This window comes from Salmo trutta, chromosome 12, assembly GCF_901001165.1.
Source record: "Salmo trutta chromosome 12, fSalTru1.1, whole genome shotgun sequence".
NCBI lineage: Eukaryota > Metazoa > Chordata > Actinopteri > Salmoniformes > Salmonidae > Salmo > Salmo trutta.
This window is the reverse complement of record NC_042968.1, coordinates 36,128,434-36,148,307: the sequence shown is the minus strand read 5'-3', so window position 1 is coordinate 36,148,307 and position 19,874 is coordinate 36,128,434. Positions and strand designations below refer to the sequence as shown.

General features: G+C 43.2%; 1 protein-coding gene across 3 annotated transcripts in view; it reads left to right on the top strand.

Moving 5' to 3' along the window:
- LOC115203456 (A disintegrin and metalloproteinase with thrombospondin motifs 17) overlaps positions 1 to 19,874 on the top strand; it is a 235,254-nt gene that overhangs the window by 122,493 nt on the left and 92,887 nt on the right. For all 3 annotated transcript variants that reach the window (XM_029768142.1, XM_029768140.1, XM_029768141.1), the window contains exon 8: positions 16,606 to 16,711. In XM_029768142.1, the coding sequence (XP_029624002.1) occupies positions 16,606 to 16,711 (106 nt within the window). The remainder of the gene's footprint in view (positions 1 to 16,605; positions 16,712 to 19,874) is intronic.

Below are 19,874 nucleotides of genomic sequence, written 5' to 3'. Positions count from 1 at the left end.
ACAGGATTTATTGTCAAGTCCTGACCAGTAAAGGGGTCATTTGTAATTGTAGTATGGTCAGGGCGTGGTAGGGGGTGTTTGTTTTGTGTGTTTTGGGGTTTTTGGTTCTAGGGGATTTTGGTTCTAGTTTTCTATTTCTATGTTTCTTTTTCTATGTGTGGCCAGGTATGGCTTCCAATCAGAGGCAGGTGTCTTTCGTTGTCTCTGATTGGAAGCCATACTTAGGCAGCTTGTTTTTCCTGTGTTTTTGTGGGTGGTTATGGAACTGTTTCATCGTCTGTTTATTTTGTTTTGAGTGTTCTTTCTAAATAAAGAAGAAAGATGAGCACTATACCCGCTGCATTTTGGTCACCGTTCATCGATGCCTATGACAGAACCACCCACCAAAGAAGGACCAAGCCGCAGAGGAAGGAGCAGCAGGAGAAGTATTTGGAGTCATGGACGTGGGAGGAGATCCTCGATGGCAAGGGTCCATGGAGCCAGGCTGGGGAGTACCAGCGCCCGAAGGCGGAGCTGGAAGAAGCAAAGCTGGAACGACGGAGGTATGACGCGTTGTATCCTCCTATTCAGGAGGTGGAGAGGCAGCCCCCAAAAATGTTTTGGTGGGGGCATAAGGGGAGTGTTGCTAGGTCAGGGGGGAACCCTGACCTAACTTCCCGGGCTATTCGGAGGGAGCCGTGGAGCAAACCGGAGCCGAGAAAGGAGTCGAGCGCCGAGCTTGACGCGAGATTCCTGAAGGAGGTACTGTCAGAGAGGGCACGACTGAGCAGGAGTGCAGAGGGCGAGCGATGTATTACGGGGTGATGCGCACTATCTCGCCCATCCGCACGCACAGTCCGGTGTGGTTGCCGTGCTAGAGTTGGCACTCAGCCAGGAAGGAGTGTGCCTGCTCAACACATCTGGCCGCCAGTGCGTCTCCTCGGCCCAGCTTATCCTGCGCCTGCTCTACGCAGGGCAGCCCTCATCCCCCAGCACAGCCCAGCTCGCCCTGTGCCAGCGCTCCGCCCGTGCTGGGCTACAGGGACCATCCAGCCAGGACGGAGTGTGCCAGCCCTGAGCTCCAGACCACCGGTGTGCCTCCACGGCCCAGTGTGCCTCGTGCCTGCTCTGCGCACCCAGTCTCCTGTAAGTCTTCCCAGTCCGGGGAGACCGGTCCCAGCTCAACTCAGGAGGGCTCCAGTGACGCTCCTCAGCCCGGAGCCTCCAGTGACGCTTCTCAGCCCGGAGCCTCCAGCGACGCTCCCCAGTCAGGAGCCTTCAGCGACGCTCCCCAGTCAGGAGCCTCCAGTGATGCTCCTCAACCCGGAGCATCCAGCGCCACTCCTCAGCCCGGAGCCTCCAGCGACGCTCCCCAGCCAGGAGCCTCCAGCGATGCTCCCCAGCTCGGAGCCTCCAGTGACGCTCCTCAGCCTGGATCCTCCAGCAACGATCCTCAGCCCGGAGCCTCCAGCGACGCTCCCCAGTCAGGAGCCTCCAGTGACGCTCCCCATTCAGGAGCCTCCAGCGATGCTCCTCAGCCCGGAGCCTCCAACGACGCTCCTCAGCCAGGAGCCTCCAGCGACGCTCCCCAGCCTGGAGCCTCCAGCAACGCTCCTCAGCCCAGAGCCTCCAGCGACGCTCCTCAGCCCGGAGCCTCCAGCGACGCTCCTCAGCCCGGGGCCTCCAGCGACGCCTCTCCGCCTAGGGTCTTCGGAATGGGAGCTATGCCCGGAGCCAGAGCCACCTCCGTAGTGGGAGGATTGGCGAAGGGGGGGTGTAGCACAGGAACCGTCATTGACGGTGGCCACCCTCCCTTCCCTCCCTTTAGGTTTGGGGTTGGTTTTGTGGGTTTTTTTGTTTTGGAGGTGCAGTCGTGGTCTGCACCTTTGGGGGGGGGGGGGTACTGTCTTGTCCTGACCAGTAAAGGGGTCATTTGTAATTGTAGTAGGGTCAGGGCGTGGCAGGGGGTGTTTGTTTTGTGTGTTTTGGGGTTTTTGGTTCTAGGGGATTTTGGTTCTAGTTTTCTATTTCTATGTTTCTTTTTCTATGTGTGGGCAGGTATGGCTTCCAATCAGAGGCAGGTGTCTTTCGTTGTCTCTGATTGGAAGCCATACTTAGGCAGCCTGTTTTTTCCTTTGGGTTTGTGGGTGGTTATTTTCTGTATAGCCTGTGTGCCTTATGGAACTGTTTCATTGTCTGTTTATTTTGTTTTGAGTGTTCTTTCAAATAAAGAGGAAAGATGAGCACTATACCCGCTGCATTTTGGTCACCGTTCATCGACGCCTATGACATTTATACCCATGCTGGGGTTATATGTGTGTATATATTACCCACTAGACCAGCCTCAAGCACTTAGCACAAGCATTTCTATTAAATAAAGAATTTCTGTTGACATTACATAATTTGTATTACGTGGTGACATAATGGTCCTTAAGTATGCATAATAAGTGTACTGTTGATGTAAGAGGTTTTATGTTGAACATACTATCCCAGGGCTGATAACACTCCAGCACATACTCCTAAATGATACTATCCCAGGGCTGCTAACACTCCAATACATACTCCTAAATGATACTATCCCAGGGCTGCTAACACTCCAGCACATACTCCTAAATGATACTATCCCAGGGCTGTTAACACTCCAGCACATACTCCTAAATGATACTGTCCCAGGGCTGCTAACACTCCAGCACATACTCCAAAATGATACTATCCCAGGGCTGCTAACACTCCTGCACATACTCCTAAATGATACTATCCCAGGGCTGCTAACACTCCAGCACATACTCCAAAATGATACTATCCCAGGGCTGCTAACACTCCAGCACATACTCCTAAATGATACTATCCCAGGGCTGCTAACACTCCAGCACATACTCCTAAATGATACTATCCCAGGGCTGCTAACACTCCAGCACATACTCCTAAATGATACTATCCCAGGGCTGCTAACACTCCAGCACATACTCCTAAATGATACTATCCCAGGGCTGCTAACACTCCAGCACATACTCCTAAATGATACTATCCCAGGGCTGTTAACACTCCAGCACATACTCCTAAATGATACTGTCCCAGGGCTGCTAACACTCCAGCACATACTCCAAAATGATACTATCCCAGGGCTGCTAACACTCCAGCACATACTCCTAAATGATACTATCCCAGGGCTGCTAACACTCCAGCACATACTCCTAAATGATACTATCCCAGGGCTGCTAACACTCCAGCACATACTCCTAAATGATACTATCCCAGGGCTGCTAACACTCCAGCACATACTCCTAAATGATACTATCCCAGGGCTGCTAACACTCCTGCACATACTCCTAAATGATACTATCCCAGGGCTGCTAACACTCCAGCACATACTCCTAAATGATACTATCCCAGGGCTGCTAACACTCCAGCACATACTCCTAAATGATACTATCCCAGGGCTGCTAACACTCCAGCACATACTCCTAAATGATACTATCCCAGGGCTGTTAACACTCCAGCACATACTCCTAAATGATACTATCCCAGGGCTGCTAACACTCCAGCACATACTCCTAAATGATACTATCCCAGGGCTGCTAACACTCCTGCACATACTCCTAAATGATACTATCCCAGGGCTGCTAACACTCCAGCACATACTCCTAAATGATACTATCCCAGGGCTGCTAACACTCCAGCACATACTCCTAAATGATACTATCCCAGGGCTGCTAACACTCCAGCACATACTCCTAAATGATACTATCCCAGGGCTGTTAACACTCCAGCACATACTCCTAAATGATACTATCCCAGGGCTGCTAACACTCCAGCACATACTCCTAAATGATACTATCCCAGGGCTGCTAACACTCCAGCACATACTCCTAAATGATACTATCCCAGGGCTGCTAACACTCCAGCACATACTCCTAAATGATACTATCCCAGGGCTGTTAACACTCCAGCACATACTCCTAAATGATACTATCCCAGGGCTGTTAACACTCCAGCACATACTCCTAAATGATCTGTCTAACTATGCAGTCAAGAATGGAACAACAGCACAGTGAGCAAAGCAATATTTTTGGCCCGTTTGAGTAAGTCGAATACATTTCCAGTGATTTTTCACGACCGAAGAAGACTTTCTAGCTAACAACAATTGTTTTGTGTTTCTGAGCTTTTGAGTGTGTGTGTGTGTGTGTTTGTGTGTGCGTACTCCTCTGTGAGTGTGTTATCTGTATACATGTGCGTGCGTGTGTATACATGTGCGTGCGTGTGTACGTACACATGCTAGTGTGTGTGTGTTTGCATTTGTGCATGCATGGGTGTGTTTTTGCATGGTCATGCATGTAAAATGACAGGCAACTCTGCATTTGAGAATGGTTGGCTAAAATACTGCTTCAGAGAGGCTGTGATAAATTGGGTCAGTATTACAAATGTCCCAGGTATGAGAAAGAGAGAGAGCGAGAAAGAGAGAGAGAGAAATAGCAAGAGAGAGAGAGAAACATCTGGTTGAAAGAAAGAAAAAAGGACAGGAGGGAGGGAAATAAATCTGTGTTTATGGCATGAGTCTTTTACAAGTGAGTATGGTCTCCACAGCAGTCTCCACATTCTGGTCTCACTCTGGTCTAATTATTGTATTCACTCAGATCCAGTCATGTCAGAACAGTGATTACTGTATTAACTCAGATCCAGTCACGTCAGACCAGTGATTACTGTATTAACTCAGATCCAGTCACGTCAGAGCAGTGATTACTGTATTAACTCAGATCCAGTCGTGTCAGACCAGTGATTACTGTATTAATTCAGATCCAGTTGTGTCAGACCAGTGATTACTGTATTAACTCAGATCCAGTCACGTCAGAGCAGTGATTACTGTATTAACTCAGATCCAGTCGTGTCAGACCAGTGATTACTGTATTAACTCAGATCCAGTCACGTCAGACCAGTGATTACTGTATTAACTCAGATCCAGTCGTGTCAGACCAGTGATTACTGTATTAACTCAGATCCAGTTGTGTCAGACCAGTGATTACTGTATTAACTCAGATCCAGTCACGTCAGACCAGTGATTACTGTATTAACTCAGATCCAGTCATGTCAGAGCAGTGATTACTGTATTAACTCAGATCCAGTTGTGTCAGACCAGTGATTACTGTATTAACTCAGATCCAGTCATGTCAGAACAGTGATTACTGTATTAAGTCAGATCCAGTCACGTCAGACCAGTGATTACTGTATTAACTCAGATCCAGTCGTGTCAGACCAGTGATTACTGTATTAACTCAGATCCAGTCATGTCAGACCAGTGATTACTGTATTAACTCAGATCCAGTCACGTCAGAGCAGTGATTACTGTATTAACTCAGATCCAGTCGTGTCAGACCAGTGATTACTATATTAATTCAGATCCAGTCGTGTCAGACCAGTGATTACTGTATTAACTCAGATCCAGTCACGTCAGACCAGTGATTACTGTATTAACTCAGATCCAGTCACGTCAGAGCAGTGATTACTGTATTAACTCAGATCCAGTCGTGTCAGACCAGTGATTACTGTATTAATTCAGATCCAGTTGTGTCAGACCAGTGATTACTGTATTAACTCAGATCCAGTCACGTCAGAGCAGTGATTACTGTATTAACTCAGATCCAGTCGTGTCAGACCAGTGATTACTGTATTAACTCAGATCCAGTCACGTCAGACCAGTGATTACTGTATTAACTCAGATCCAGTCATGTCAGACCAGTGATTACTGTATTAACTCAGATCCAGTTGTGTCATACCAGTGATTACTGTATTAACTCAGATCCAGTCACGTCAGAGCAGTGATTACTGTAGTAACTCAGATCCAGTCGTGTCAGACCAGTGATTACTGTATTAACTCAGATCCAGTTGTGTCAGACCAGTGATTACTGTATTAACTCAGATCCAGTCACGTCAGACCAGTGATTACTGTATTAACTCAGATCCAGTCACTTCAGACCAGTGATTACTGTATTAACTCAGATCCAGTCGTGTCAGACCAGTTATTACTGTATTAACTCAGATCCAGTCGTGTCAGACCAGTGATTACTGTATTAACTCAGATCCAGTCACGTCAGAGCAGTGATTACTGTAGTAACTCAGATCCAGTCGTGTCAGAGCAGTGATTACTGTATTAACTCAGATCCAGTCGTGTCAGACCAGTTATTACTGTATTAAGTCAGATCCAGTCATGTCAGACCAGTGATTACTGTATTAACTCAGATCCAGTTGTGTCAGACCAGTGATTACTGTATTAACTCAGATCCAGTCATGTCAGAACAGTGATTACTGTATTAACTCAGATCCAGTCACGTCAGAGCAGTGATTACTGTATTAACTCAGATCCAGTCGTGTCAGACCAGTGATTACTGTATTAATTCAGATCCAGTTGTGTCAGACCAGTGATTACTGTATTAACTCAGATCCAGTCACGTCAGAGCAGTGATTACTGTATTAACTCAGATCCAGTCGTGTCAGACCAGTGATTACTGTATTAACTCAGATCCAGTCAAGTCAGACCAGTGATTACTGTATTAACTCAGATCCAGTCATGTCAGACCAGTGATTACTGTATTAACTCAGATCCAGTTGTGTCAGACCAGTGATTACTGTATTAACTCAGATCCAGTCGTGTCAGAGCAGTGATTACTGTAGTAACTCAGATCCAGTCGTGTCAGACCAGTGATTACTGTATTAACTCAGATCCAGTTGTGTCAGACCAGTGATTACTGTATTAACTCAGATCCAGTCACGTCAGACCAGTGATTACTGTATTAACTCAGATCCAGTCACGTCAGACCAGTGATTACTGTATTAACTCAGATCCAGTCGTGTCAGACCAGTTATTACTGTATTAACTCAGATCCAGTCGTGTCAGACCAGTGATTACTGTATTAACTCAGATCCAGTCGTGTCAGACCAGTTATTACTGTATTAAGTCAGATCCAGTCATGTCAGAGCAGTGATTACTGTATTAACTCAGATCCAGTTGTGTCAGACCAGTGATTACTGTATTAACTCAGATCCAGTCATGTCAGAACAGTGATTACTGTATTAAGTCAGATCCAGTCACGTCAGACCAGTGATTACTGTATTAACTCAGATCCAGTCGTGTCAGACCAGTGATTACTGTATTAACTCAGATCCAGTCATGTCAGACCAGTGATTACTGTATTAACTCAGATCCAGTCACGTCAGAGCAGTGATTACTGTATTAACTCAGATCCAGTCGTGTCAGACCAGTGATTACTATATTAATTCAGATCCAGTCGTGTCAGACCAGTGATTACTGTATTAACTCAGATCCAGTCACATCAGACCAGTGATTACTGTATTAACTCAGATCCAGTCACGTCAGAGCAGTGATTACTGTATTAACTCAGATCCAGTTGTGTCAGACCAGTGATTACTGTATTAACTCAGATCCAGTCACGTCAGACCAGTGATTACTGTATTAACTCAGATCCAGTCACTTCAGACCAGTGATTACTGTATTAACTCAGATCCAGTCGTGTCAGACCAGTTATTACTGTATTAACTCAGATCCAGTCGTGTCAGACCAGTGATTACTGTATTAACTCAGATCCAGTCACGTCAGAGCAGTGATTACTGTAGTAACTCAGATCCAGTCGTGTCAGAGCAGTGATTACTGTATTAACTCAGATCCAGTCGTGTCAGACCAGTTATTACTGTATTAAGTCAGATCCAGTCATGTCAGACCAGTGATTACTGTATTAACTCAGATCCAGTTGTGTCAGACCAGTGATTACTGTATTAACTCAGATCCAGTCATGTCAGAACAGTGATTACTGTATTAACTCAGATCCAGTCACGTCAGAGCAGTGATTACTGTATTAACTCAGATCCAGTCGTGTCAGACCAGTGATTACTGTATTAATTCAGATCCAGTTGTGTCAGACCAGTGATTACTGTATTAACTCAGATCCAGTCACGTCAGAGCAGTGATTACTGTATTAACTCAGATCCAGTCGTGTCAGACCAGTGATTACTGTATTAACTCAGATCCAGTCAAGTCAGACCAGTGATTACTGTATTAACTCAGATCCAGTCATGTCAGACCAGTGATTACTGTATTAACTCAGATCCAGTTGTGTCAGACCAGTGATTACTGTATTAACTCAGATCCAGTCGTGTCAGAGCAGTGATTACTGTAGTAACTCAGATCCAGTCGTGTCAGACCAGTGATTACTGTATTAACTCAGATCCAGTTGTGTCAGACCAGTGATTACTGTATTAACTCAGATCCAGTCACGTCAGACCAGTGATTACTGTATTAACTCAGATCCAGTCACGTCAGACCAGTGATTACTGTATTAATTCAGATCCAGTCGTGTCAGACCAGTTATTACTGTATTAACTCAGATCCAGTCGTGTCAGACCAGTGATTACTGTATTAACTCAGATCCAGTCGTGTCAGACCAGTTATTACTGTATTAAGTCAGATCCAGTCATGTCAGAGCAGTGATTACTGTATTAACTCAGATCCAGTTGTGTCAGACCAGTGATTACTGTATTAACTCAGATCCAGTCATGTCAGAACAGTGATTACTGTATTAAGTCAGATCCAGTCACGTCAGACCAGTGATTACTGTATTAACTCAGATCCAGTCGTGTCAGACCAGTGATTACTGTATTAACTCAGATCCAGTCATGTCAGACCAGTGATTACTGTATTAACTCAGATCCAGTCACGTCAGAGCAGTGATTACTGTATTAACTCAGATCCAGTCGTGTCAGACCAGTGATTACTATATTAATTCAGATCCAGTCGTGTCAGACCAGTGATTACTGTATTAACTCAGATCCAGTCACATCAGACCAGTGATTACTGTATTAACTCAGATCCAGTCACGTCAGAGCAGTGATTACTGTATTAACTCAGATCCAGTCGTGTCAGACCAGTGATTACTGTATTAATTCAGATCCAGTTGTGTCAGACCAGTGATTACTGTATTAACTCAGATCCAGTCACGTCAGAGCAGTGATTACTGTATTAACTCAGATCCAGTCGTGTCAGACCAGTGATTACTGTATTAACTCAGATCCAGTCACGTCAGACCAGTGATTACTGTATTAACTCAGATCCAGTTATGTCAGACCAGTGATTACTGTATTAACTCAGATCCAGTTGTGTCATACCAGTGATTACTGTATTAACTCAGATCCAGTCACGTCAGAGCAGTGATTACTGTAGTAACTCAGATCCAGTCGTGTCAGACCAGTGATTACTGTATTAACTCAGATCCAGTTGTGTCAGACCAGTGATTACTGTATTAACTCAGATCCAGTCCCGTCAGACCAGTGATTACTGTATTAACTCAGATCCAGTCACTTCAGACCAGTGATTACTGTATTAACTCAGATCCAGTCGTGTCAGACCAGTTATTACTGTATTAACTCAGATCCAGTCGTGTCAGACCAGTGATTACTGTATTAACTCAGATCCAGTCACGTCAGAGCAGTGATTACTGTAGTAACTCAGATCCAGTCGTGTCAGAGCAGTGATTACTGTATTAACTCAGATCCAGTCGTGTCAGACCAGTTATTACTGTATTAAGTCAGATCCAGTCATGTCAGACCAGTGATTACTGTATTAACTCAGATCCAGTTGTGTCAGACCAGTGATTACTGTATTAACTCAGATCCAGTCATGTCAGAACAGTGATTACTGTATTAACTCAGATCCAGTCACGTCAGAGCAGTGATTACTGTATTAACTCAGATCCAGTCGTGTCAGACCAGTGATTACTGTATTAATTCAGATCCAGTTGTGTCAGACCAGTGATTACTGTATTAACTCAGATCCAGTCACGTCAGAGCAGTGATTACTGTATTAACTCAGATCCAGTCGTGTCAGACCAGTGATTACTGTATTAACTCAGATCCAGTCAAGTCAGACCAGTGATTACTGTATTAACTCAGATCCAGTCATGTCAGACCAGTGATTACTGTATTAACTCAGATCCAGTTGTGTCAGACCAGTGATTACTGTATTAACTCAGATCCAGTCACGTCAGAGCAGTGATTACTGTATTAACTCAGATCCAGTCATGTCAGACCAGTGATTACTGTATTAACTCAGATTCAGTTGTGTCAGACCAGTGATTACTGTATTAACTCAGATCCAGTCACGTCAGACCAGTGATTACTGTATTAACTCAGATCCAGTCACGTCAGACCAGTGATTACTGTATTAACTCAGATCCAGTCGTGTCAGACCAGTTATTACTGTATTAACTCAGATCCAGTCGTGTCAGACCAGTGATTACTGTATTAACTCAGATCCAGTCGTGTCAGACCAGTTATTACTGTATTAAGTCAGATCCAGTCATGTCAGACCAGTGATTACTGTATTAACTCAGATCCAGTTGTGTCAGACCAGTGATTACTGTATTAACTCAGATCCAGTCATGTCAGAACAGTGATTACTGTATTAAGTCAGATCCAGTCACGTCAGACCAGTGATTACTGTATTATCTCAGATCCAGTCGTGTCAGACCAGTGATTACTGTATTAACTCAGATCCAGTCACGTCAGACCAGTGATTACTGTATTAACTCAGATCCATTCATGTCAGACCAGTGATTACTGTATTAACTCAGATCCAGTCACGTCAGACCAGTGATTACTGTATTAACTCAGATCCAGTCATGTCAGAGCAGTTATTACTGTATTAACTCAGATCCAGTCACGTCAGACCAGTGATTACTGTATTAACTCAGATCCAGTCACGTCAGAGCAGTGATTACTGTATTAACTCAGATCCAGTCGTGTCAGACCAGTGATTACTGTATTAACTCAGATCCAGTCGTGTCAGACCAGTGATTACTGTATTAACTCAGATCCAGTCACGTCAGAGCAGTGATTACTGTATTAACTCAGATCCAGTCGTGTCAGACCAGTGATTACTGTATTAACTCAGATCCAGTCATGTCAGACCAGTGATTACTGTATTAACTCAGATCCAGTCACGTCAGACCAGTGATTACTGTATTAATTCAGATCCAGTCGTGTCAGACCAGTGATTACTGTATTAACTCAGATCCAGTCACGTCAGACCAGTGATTACTGTATTAACTCAGATCCAGTCACGTCAGAGCAGTGATTACTGTATTAACTCAGATCCAGTCACGTCAGAGCAGTGATTACTGTATTAACTCAGATCCAGTCGTGTCAGACCAGTGATTACTGTATTAACTCAGATCCAGTCACGTCAGACCAGTGATTACTGTATTAACTCAGATCCAGTCGTGTCAGACCAGTGATTACTGTATTAACTCAGATCCAGTTGTGTCAGACCAGTGATTACTGTATTAACTCAGATCCAATCACATCAGACCAGTGATTACTGTATTAACTCAGATCCAGTCATGTCAGAGCAGTGATTACTGTATTAACTCAGATCCAGTTGTGTCAGATCAGTGATTACTGTATTAACTCAGATCCAGTCATGTCAGAACAGTGATTACTGTATTAAGTCAGATCCAGTCACGTCAGACCAGTGATTACTGTATTAACTCAGATCCAGTCGTGTCAGACCAGTGATTACTGTATTAACTCAGATCCAGTCACGTCAGACCAGTGATTACTGTATTAACTCAGATCCATTCATGTCAGACCAGTGATTACTGTATTAACTCAGATCCAGTCACGTCAGACCAGTGATTACTGTATTAACTCAGATCCAGTCATGTCAGAGCAGTTATTACTGTATTAACTCAGATCCAGTCACGTCAGACCAGTGATTACTGTATTAACTCAGATCCAGTCACGTCAGAGCAGTGATTACTGTATTAACTCAGATCCAGTCGTGTCAGACCAGTGATTACTGTATTAACTCAGATCCAGTCATGTCAGACCAGTGATTACTGTATTAACTCAGATCCAGTCGTGTCAGACCAGTGATTACTGTATTAACTCAGATCCAGTCACGTCAGAGCAGTGATTACTGTATTAACTCAGATCCAGTCGTGTCAGACCAGTGATTACTGTATTAACTCAGATCCAGTCATGTCAGACCAGTGATTACTGTATTAACTCAGATCCAGTCACGTCAGAGCAGTGATTACTGTATTAACTCAGATCCAGTCATGTCAGACCAGTGATTACTGTATTAACTCAGATCCAGTCACGTCAGACCATTGATTACTGTATTAATTCAGATCCAGTCGTGTCAGACCAGTGATTACTGTATTAACTCAGATCCAGTCACGTCAGACCAGTGATTACTGTATTAACTCAGATCCAGTCACGTCAGAGCAGTGATTACTGTATTAACTCAGATCCAGTCACGTCAGAGCAGTGATTACTGTATTAACTCAGATCCAGTCGTGTCAGACCAGTGATTACTGTATTAACTCAGATCCAGTCACGTCAGACCAGTGATTACTGTATTAACTCAGATCCAGTCGTGTCAGACCAGTGATTACTGTATTAACTCAGATCCAGTTGTGTCAGACCAGTGATTACTGTATTAACTCAGATCCAGTCACGTCAGACCAGTGATTACTGTATTAACTCAGATCCAGTCATGTCAGAGCAGTGATTACTGTATTAACTCAGATCCAGTTGTGTCAGATCAGTGATTACTGTATTAACTCAGATCCAGTCATGTCAGAACAGTGATTACTGTATTAAGTCAGATCCAGTCACGTCAGACCAGTGATTACTTTATTAACTCAGATCCAGTCGTGTCAGACCAGTGATTACTGTATTAACTCAGATCCAGTCACGTCAGACCAGTGATTACTGTATTAACTCAGATCCAGTCGTGTCAGACCAGTGATTACTGTATTAACTCAGATCCAGTCATGTCAGACCAGTGATTACTGTATTAACTCAGATCCAGTCACGTCAGAGCAGTGATTACTGTATTAACTCAGATCCAGTCGTGTCAGACCAGTGATTACTGTATTAATTCAGATCCAGTCGTGTCAGACCAGTGATTACTGTATTAACTCAGATCCAGTCACGTCAGACCAGTGATTACTGTATTAACTCAGATCCAGTCACGTCAGAGCAGTGATTACTGTATTAACTCAGATCCAGTCGTGTCAGACCAGTGATTACTGTATTAATTCAGATCCAGTTGTGTCAGACCAGTGATTACTGTATTAACTCAGATCCAGTCACGTCAGAGCAGTGATTACTGTATTAACTCAGATCCAGTCGTGTCAGACCAGTGATTACTGTATTAACTCAGATCCAGTCACGTCAGACTAGTGATTACTGTATTAACTCAGATCCAGTCATGTCAGACCAGTGATTACTGTATTAACTCAGATCCAGTTGTGTCAGACCAGTGATTACTGTATTAACTCAGATCCAGTCACGTCAGAGCAGTGATTACTGTAGTAACTCAGATCCAGTCGTGTCAGACCAGTGATTACTGTATTAACTCAGATCCAGTCACGTCAGACCAGTGATTACTGTTTTAACTCAGATCCAGTCACGTCAGACCAGTGATTACTGTATTAACTCAGATCCAGTCGTGTCAGACCAGTTATTACTGTATTAACTCAGATCCAGTCGTGTCAGACCAGTGATTACTGTATTAACTCAGATCCAGTCGTGTCAGACCAGTTATTACTGTATTAAGTCAGATCCAGTCATGTCAGAGCAGTTATTACTGTATTAAGTCAGATCCAGTCATGTCAGAGCAGTTATTACTGTATTAACTCAGATCCAGTCACGTCAGACCAGTGATTACTGTATTAACTCAGATCCAGTCATGTCAGAACAGTGATTACTGTATTAAGTCAGATCCAGTCACGTCAGACCAGTGATTACTGTATTAACTCAGATCCAGTCGTGTCAGACCAGTGATTACTGTATTAACTCAGATCCAGTCACGTCAGACCAGTGATTACTGTATTAACTCAGATCCAGTCACGTCAGACCAGTGATTACTGTATTAACTCAGATCCAGTCACGTCAGACCAGTGATTACTGTATTAACTCAGATCCAGTCACGTCAGACCAGTGATTACTGTATTAACTCAGATCCAGTCACGTCAGACCAGTGATTACTGTATTAACTCAGATCCAGTCGTGTCAGACCAGTGATTACTGTATTAACTCAGATCCAGTCGTGTCAGACCAGTGATTACTGAATTAACTCAGATCCAGTCTTGTCAGACCAGTTATTACTGTATTAACTCAGATCCAGTCTTGTCAGACCAGTTATTACTGTATTAACTCAGATCCAGTCATGTCAGAGCAGTTATTACTGTATTAACTCAGATCCAGTCACGTCAGACCAGTGATTACTGTATTAACTCAGATCCAGTCACGTCAGAGCAGTGATTACTGTATTAACTCAGATCCAGTCGTGTCAGACCAGTGATTACTGTATTAACTCAGATCCAGTCATGTCAGACCAGTGATTACTGTATTAACTCAGATCCAGTCGTGTCAGACCAGTGATTACTGTATTAACTCAGATCCAGTCACGTCAGAGCAGTGATTACTGTATTAACTCAGATCCAGTCGTGTCAGACCAGTGATTACTGTATTAACTCAGATCCAGTCATGTCAGACCCGTGATTACTGTATTAACTTAGATCCAGTCATGTCAGAGCAGTGATTACTGTATTAACTCAGATCCAGTCATGTCAGACCAGTGATTACTGTATTAACTCAGATCCAGTCGTGTCAGACCAGTGATTACTGTATTAACTCAGATCCAGTCATGTCAGAGCAGTTATTACTGTATTAACTCAGATCCAGTCACGTCAGACCAGTGATTACTGTATTAACTCAGATCCAGTCACGTCAGAGCAGTGATTACTGTATTAACTCAGATCCAGTCATGTCAGACCAGTGATTACTGTATTAACTCAGATCCAGTAGTGTCAGACCAGTGATTACTGTATTAACTCATATCCAGTCATGTCAGACCAGTGATTACTGTATTAACTCAGATCCAGTCATGTCAGAGCAGTGATTACTGTATTAACTCAGATCCAGTCGTGTCAGACCAGTGATTACTGTATTAACTCAGATCCAGTCACGTCAGAGCAGTGATTACTGTATTAACTCAGATCCAGTCGTGTCAGACCAGTGATTACTGTATTAACTCAGATCCAGTCACGTCAGAGCAGTGATTACTGTCTTAACTCAGATCCAGTCATGTCAGAGCAGTGATTACTGTATTAACTCAGATCCAGTCATGTCAGACCAGTGATTACTGTATTAACTCAGATCCAGTCATGTCAGACCAGTTATTACTGTATTAACTCAGATCCAGTCACGTCAGACCAGTTATTACTGTATTAACTCAGATTCAGTCATGTCAGAGCAGTGATTACTGTCTTTCCAGAGTCCTAGTCAATGTTTCCTCACATTTTTTTAGTCACTGAGCAAATCTCAGGTCTGCTGAACGCAAACTTGAACGTTGTCAAAATTCTGTGCAATTTCCGGTGAGCGTCTACTGTGAACACTGAGGCTGTACCCGCTTTAAGTTAATTTTAACAGTGGTCAAGTAGGCTACTGTGGCTATTTGATCATAATGTAGGCCTACCAGAATGGCCTACCATTAAAAACAATGGAGAAAATGCATTCCATAACATTTTAACATGGAAATAGCTGTTCTATTGTTCAGCCTACAGTAGCATCCAATGTGTGGTGTTCAATGTAGGCCTACATTCCATGAGACTTTTGAAAAAAATGCAGGGCTTGACATTAACCTGCTTATCCACTTGTCCTTCAGACAAGGTGGTGACTGAACATGTTGTTGTGTTGTTTGATGCAAGAAACAACTTTACAAAATAAAACATTAAATTCATAATTATTCCCATGCCATTATTACTGAGAATCAGACAAATTATGCTACCCTCTGCCTATTGGCTACTAAGCTTTTTCAAGCCTGTCTCAAAATACAACACTGCCCCTTTAAGACAAAAAAAAGCCCTTTACCTGACTCGCTTTTCAAAGATGTCTAGAAATGCACACATTTTGTGCTTTTGTAAGAAGTAATCACTCCCCCCTGACTACAAATGATCTATGACTGGGGTAAGAACTCACAAACTAGCAAAGGATATGAACACTTGTACAAATGTGCACTCGTTGCTACATGTAACTCTCGCTTTGATCTCAAAACAAACTCATCTACTCACTACTGCTCATGCTGTAAACACAGTCCAGTTCAAAGTGAGTGGCACAGATCCATATATGGCAATAGTCTATTTGCATATAGGTCCTACTGTAGCTCTGATTGGTTATGGCGCACCGGTCTGTATCGAGTACAGGCCTGAGTCGTGCCTGTCAGTGTAATAGAATCCTACTCCAATGCATTCTGCCTACAACAAAATATTTTGCATAGTTAGTTTTGCATACTAATAAGTCTTGCATAGTTTGTTTTGTTTCGGTATGTTGCATTGAAAGTGGCTAATATTGCTTTCAATCGATCACATTTCCCACAGTAAAGGGAAACGTTGATAGTGTTAACTAACAGGGAAACTAGAAAGTTGAGTTAAGTTCAATCTTGTGATTCTCTACGCTGGCTGATATTTATTCTGCGCAGCAGTCCTGGGGAGGGAACATTGGTCCTAGTCTCACCCAGTCTCACTCTATTCACTCTCTCTCCTCCGTTAGGTATTGCCTATCTGGGAGGGGCGTGCAGCTCCAAGAGGAAGTGTGTTCTGGCCGAGGACAACGGACTCAACCTGGCCTTCACCATAGCCCACGAGCTGGGACACAAGTACGTCTGTCTGTCTAAAGGAGCACTTGTCTATCCTGAGCAAAAGCAGTGAATGGTCAAGTTTTTCCTAGGTAGAGATCTAGGATCCCCTCCCCCAACCCTAACCTTAACCATTAGTGGGGAAAATGCCAAACTGACCCAAGATCAGCGTCTAAGGGCAACTTCACCCTCCTCAGTTTAACAATAGAAGGCATCGTTTCTTCAGACTCCGTCTTGATTGGATGAAAGTTTCAGCCTCTTTTGAAGTGTTTTTGTACTGGATAACTTCACAGTTTGAGGTACCCATGGGCACAACTCTTTGTATCTCTCTGTATCCATAGTTAAGATAAAAATATGAGAGCAGTTTTAGAGTTTCATAAATATATAATTCCATGTGAATGAACCACTATTATCATCATTATTGTGGATTTCTTTCCTAAGTGAAAGTGTAATTACATAGTTTTTGACAGTAGCCATTATAGGCAGTACTGTAAGGTTCTGTTCCTAGGCACTTCAGTCTTTGACTGCCTCCCAAATGGCACCCCATTCCCTATATAGTGCATTAATGTTGACCAGAGCCCTATGAGCCCATTTGGGGATAGGCTACCATTTGGGATGCAGTCTTTCTATGGTATAATCAGTTGCATTGTTCCTTCTTCTCTAGCCACACAGACTTGAGTTCAGCGTCATCATTTCTTCACTCAAGACAGGATAGCACAGTATGTGTGTGTGTGTGCGCGTACGTGTGTGTGTGTATTATTTGAATAAAGCCCTCATTGATAGAGCGGTGACAGGGAGCCAACACCAAAATGCCAGAGTATATTAGCGTTAGCAACAGCTTTGTGGCTTTGCCAGGCCCAGAAGGATTTATCACACTTTTCATCAGGCAGTATATCTGGGCAGCCATGCTGAGGGTGCAAGGACCCCAGGTTTAATGTCTGAGAGAGGTAATGAACTGGCATGGAGCACGCCCCACTGGTGCCCAAATAAACACATACACACACCCAAGCCGCATGCACAAACAGGAGACACACACACACACATGCCTGCATGCACATACACACACACGTAAGCATTATACAAATACAGACACAGAGATGCACTAGACATTCACACACACACACAGACACACACAAGAGAGGCGAAGAGAGGTAACGAGCTGGCCTGAAGCACGCCCAACAAGTACTACACAGGGTACACACACACTCTCACACACAACTACAGTCATGCATGTGCACAAAAAACACACACACACACACACACACACACACACACACACACACACACACACACACACACACACACACACACACACACACACACACACACACATACACGCAAATACACTGTACCTTGACAAGGCTCCATTGTCCAGAGTGTGTGAAACACATATTAATTAGAGAGAATTGGGTTTAAGTGCCCCACTCTATATTTTCACATAAAAGATTGTAAGCTCAGGTTGGCATGATTGCAGTGTGTGTGTGTGTGTGTTTGTGTGTGTGTGTGTGTGTGTGTGTGTGTGCTGCTGTCATGTTCCTGTCCTTGACATTGTTCCAATTCTTCAGTGTTGCATCTTTCCTTCCTTTCTACCTGGTAATCTGATCCAAACTACTATAGGATGTCTTATTACACTGCACTGCTGTTTCCAGTTTGGTCTTATCAGTGACTATGCACCTAGTCAACAAATTTCAGCTAATTATTTTGGTAATTTAATACTGCAGTGGGCTAAATCAGGGGCACACAGAGTGTTTCTGGGCAGTCTTTGAAACAAAAGTATACACCTCACACACATGGTTATGGACTTAAAGAAAGAAGACACCTGTACCATGTCAGGTATAGAGTTGAAATATATAACATTTTGAGTTTGCATCCCAATGTTACACTTTATATACATCACAGATGACTGAAATATAACAAAACCGTTTCATATAGAAACACCGGATTTTCTACTTTAAAATGTTTTATATTTATGAATAATGAAATTATAAACAATATTAATAACATTCCACCCATAAGGCCACAAGAGGCGATTTGGTCATAAACTGCAGGATAGGGCTACAAAAAAACATACAATATTAAGTTGTAAAATACTGAACTACCACTTTAAGGAAGGTAGGAAGAGAATATATTAATAATAATATAAATTCTCAACAATCAAGGCAACAGTAAAACAAGGGTGAGAAACAGGAAACATGATGATTTATGTTGGTCACGGTTGTTTTGCTTTCAAACCTTTCACATGTGATTCATTATGAATACATTGTTTTATAAAGACAGATCTAACCTGAGAAATTAATCTCGAACGATTATGCCAAATGAGTATGTAGAACTGAAAATAAACAAGTGCTGTTTCAATCCTCATGGAATTACTATGTAGTTGCTTTGTATTCACTGTTACACAGTAGCTCTTCCAGATGGTTGCATCCTCACAGAGCCAGTGGATATTGATTTGCTCGTCTCTGTTACTCTTCATGTAAGTGAGTCGGTGAATGAGGTGCATACTTATCAAGCACTTATCACACCTAGTGGAAATCAATGTCCAATCCACAGCCCTTGAAGAACCGATTCAATTTGTTGTTTGTCTGTATCACTTTGGGGATGATTCCTGGACAAAGATGAGGAAATTATCATTTCAATTGAAAATGCTTTTTAGTCTAAGAAGTCTAAGAAGCTGTACATCTGTTCTATGTGTGCTATTTCTATGCTTCCCGGTTTTTAAGTTTCATTTTTGCGTCTTTTACTTAAACCTGTTGGGGATAGGGGGCAGTATTTGCACGGCCGGATAAAAAACGTACCCGATTTAATCTGGTTACTACTCCTGCCCAGTAACTAGAATATGCATATAATTGTTTGATTTGGATAGAAAACACCCTAAAGTTTCTAAAACTGTTTGAATGGTGTCTGTGAGTATAACAGAACTCTTTTGGCAGGCCAAAACCTGAGAAAATTCCAAACAGGAAGCGCTCTCTCTGACTTTTTCTTGGCTTCTTGATCATCTCTAACCAAAACAGGGGATCTCTGGCATAACGTGACATTTTCTAACGCTCCCATAGGCTCTCAGAAGGCGCCAGAAAGATGAATGATGGCTTTGCAGGCCATGGCTGAAAAACAGTAGCGCATTTTGTAAGTGGTCGATCTGAGGACAATGAGACTGGAGGCGCGTGCACGAGCCGACACCATGTTT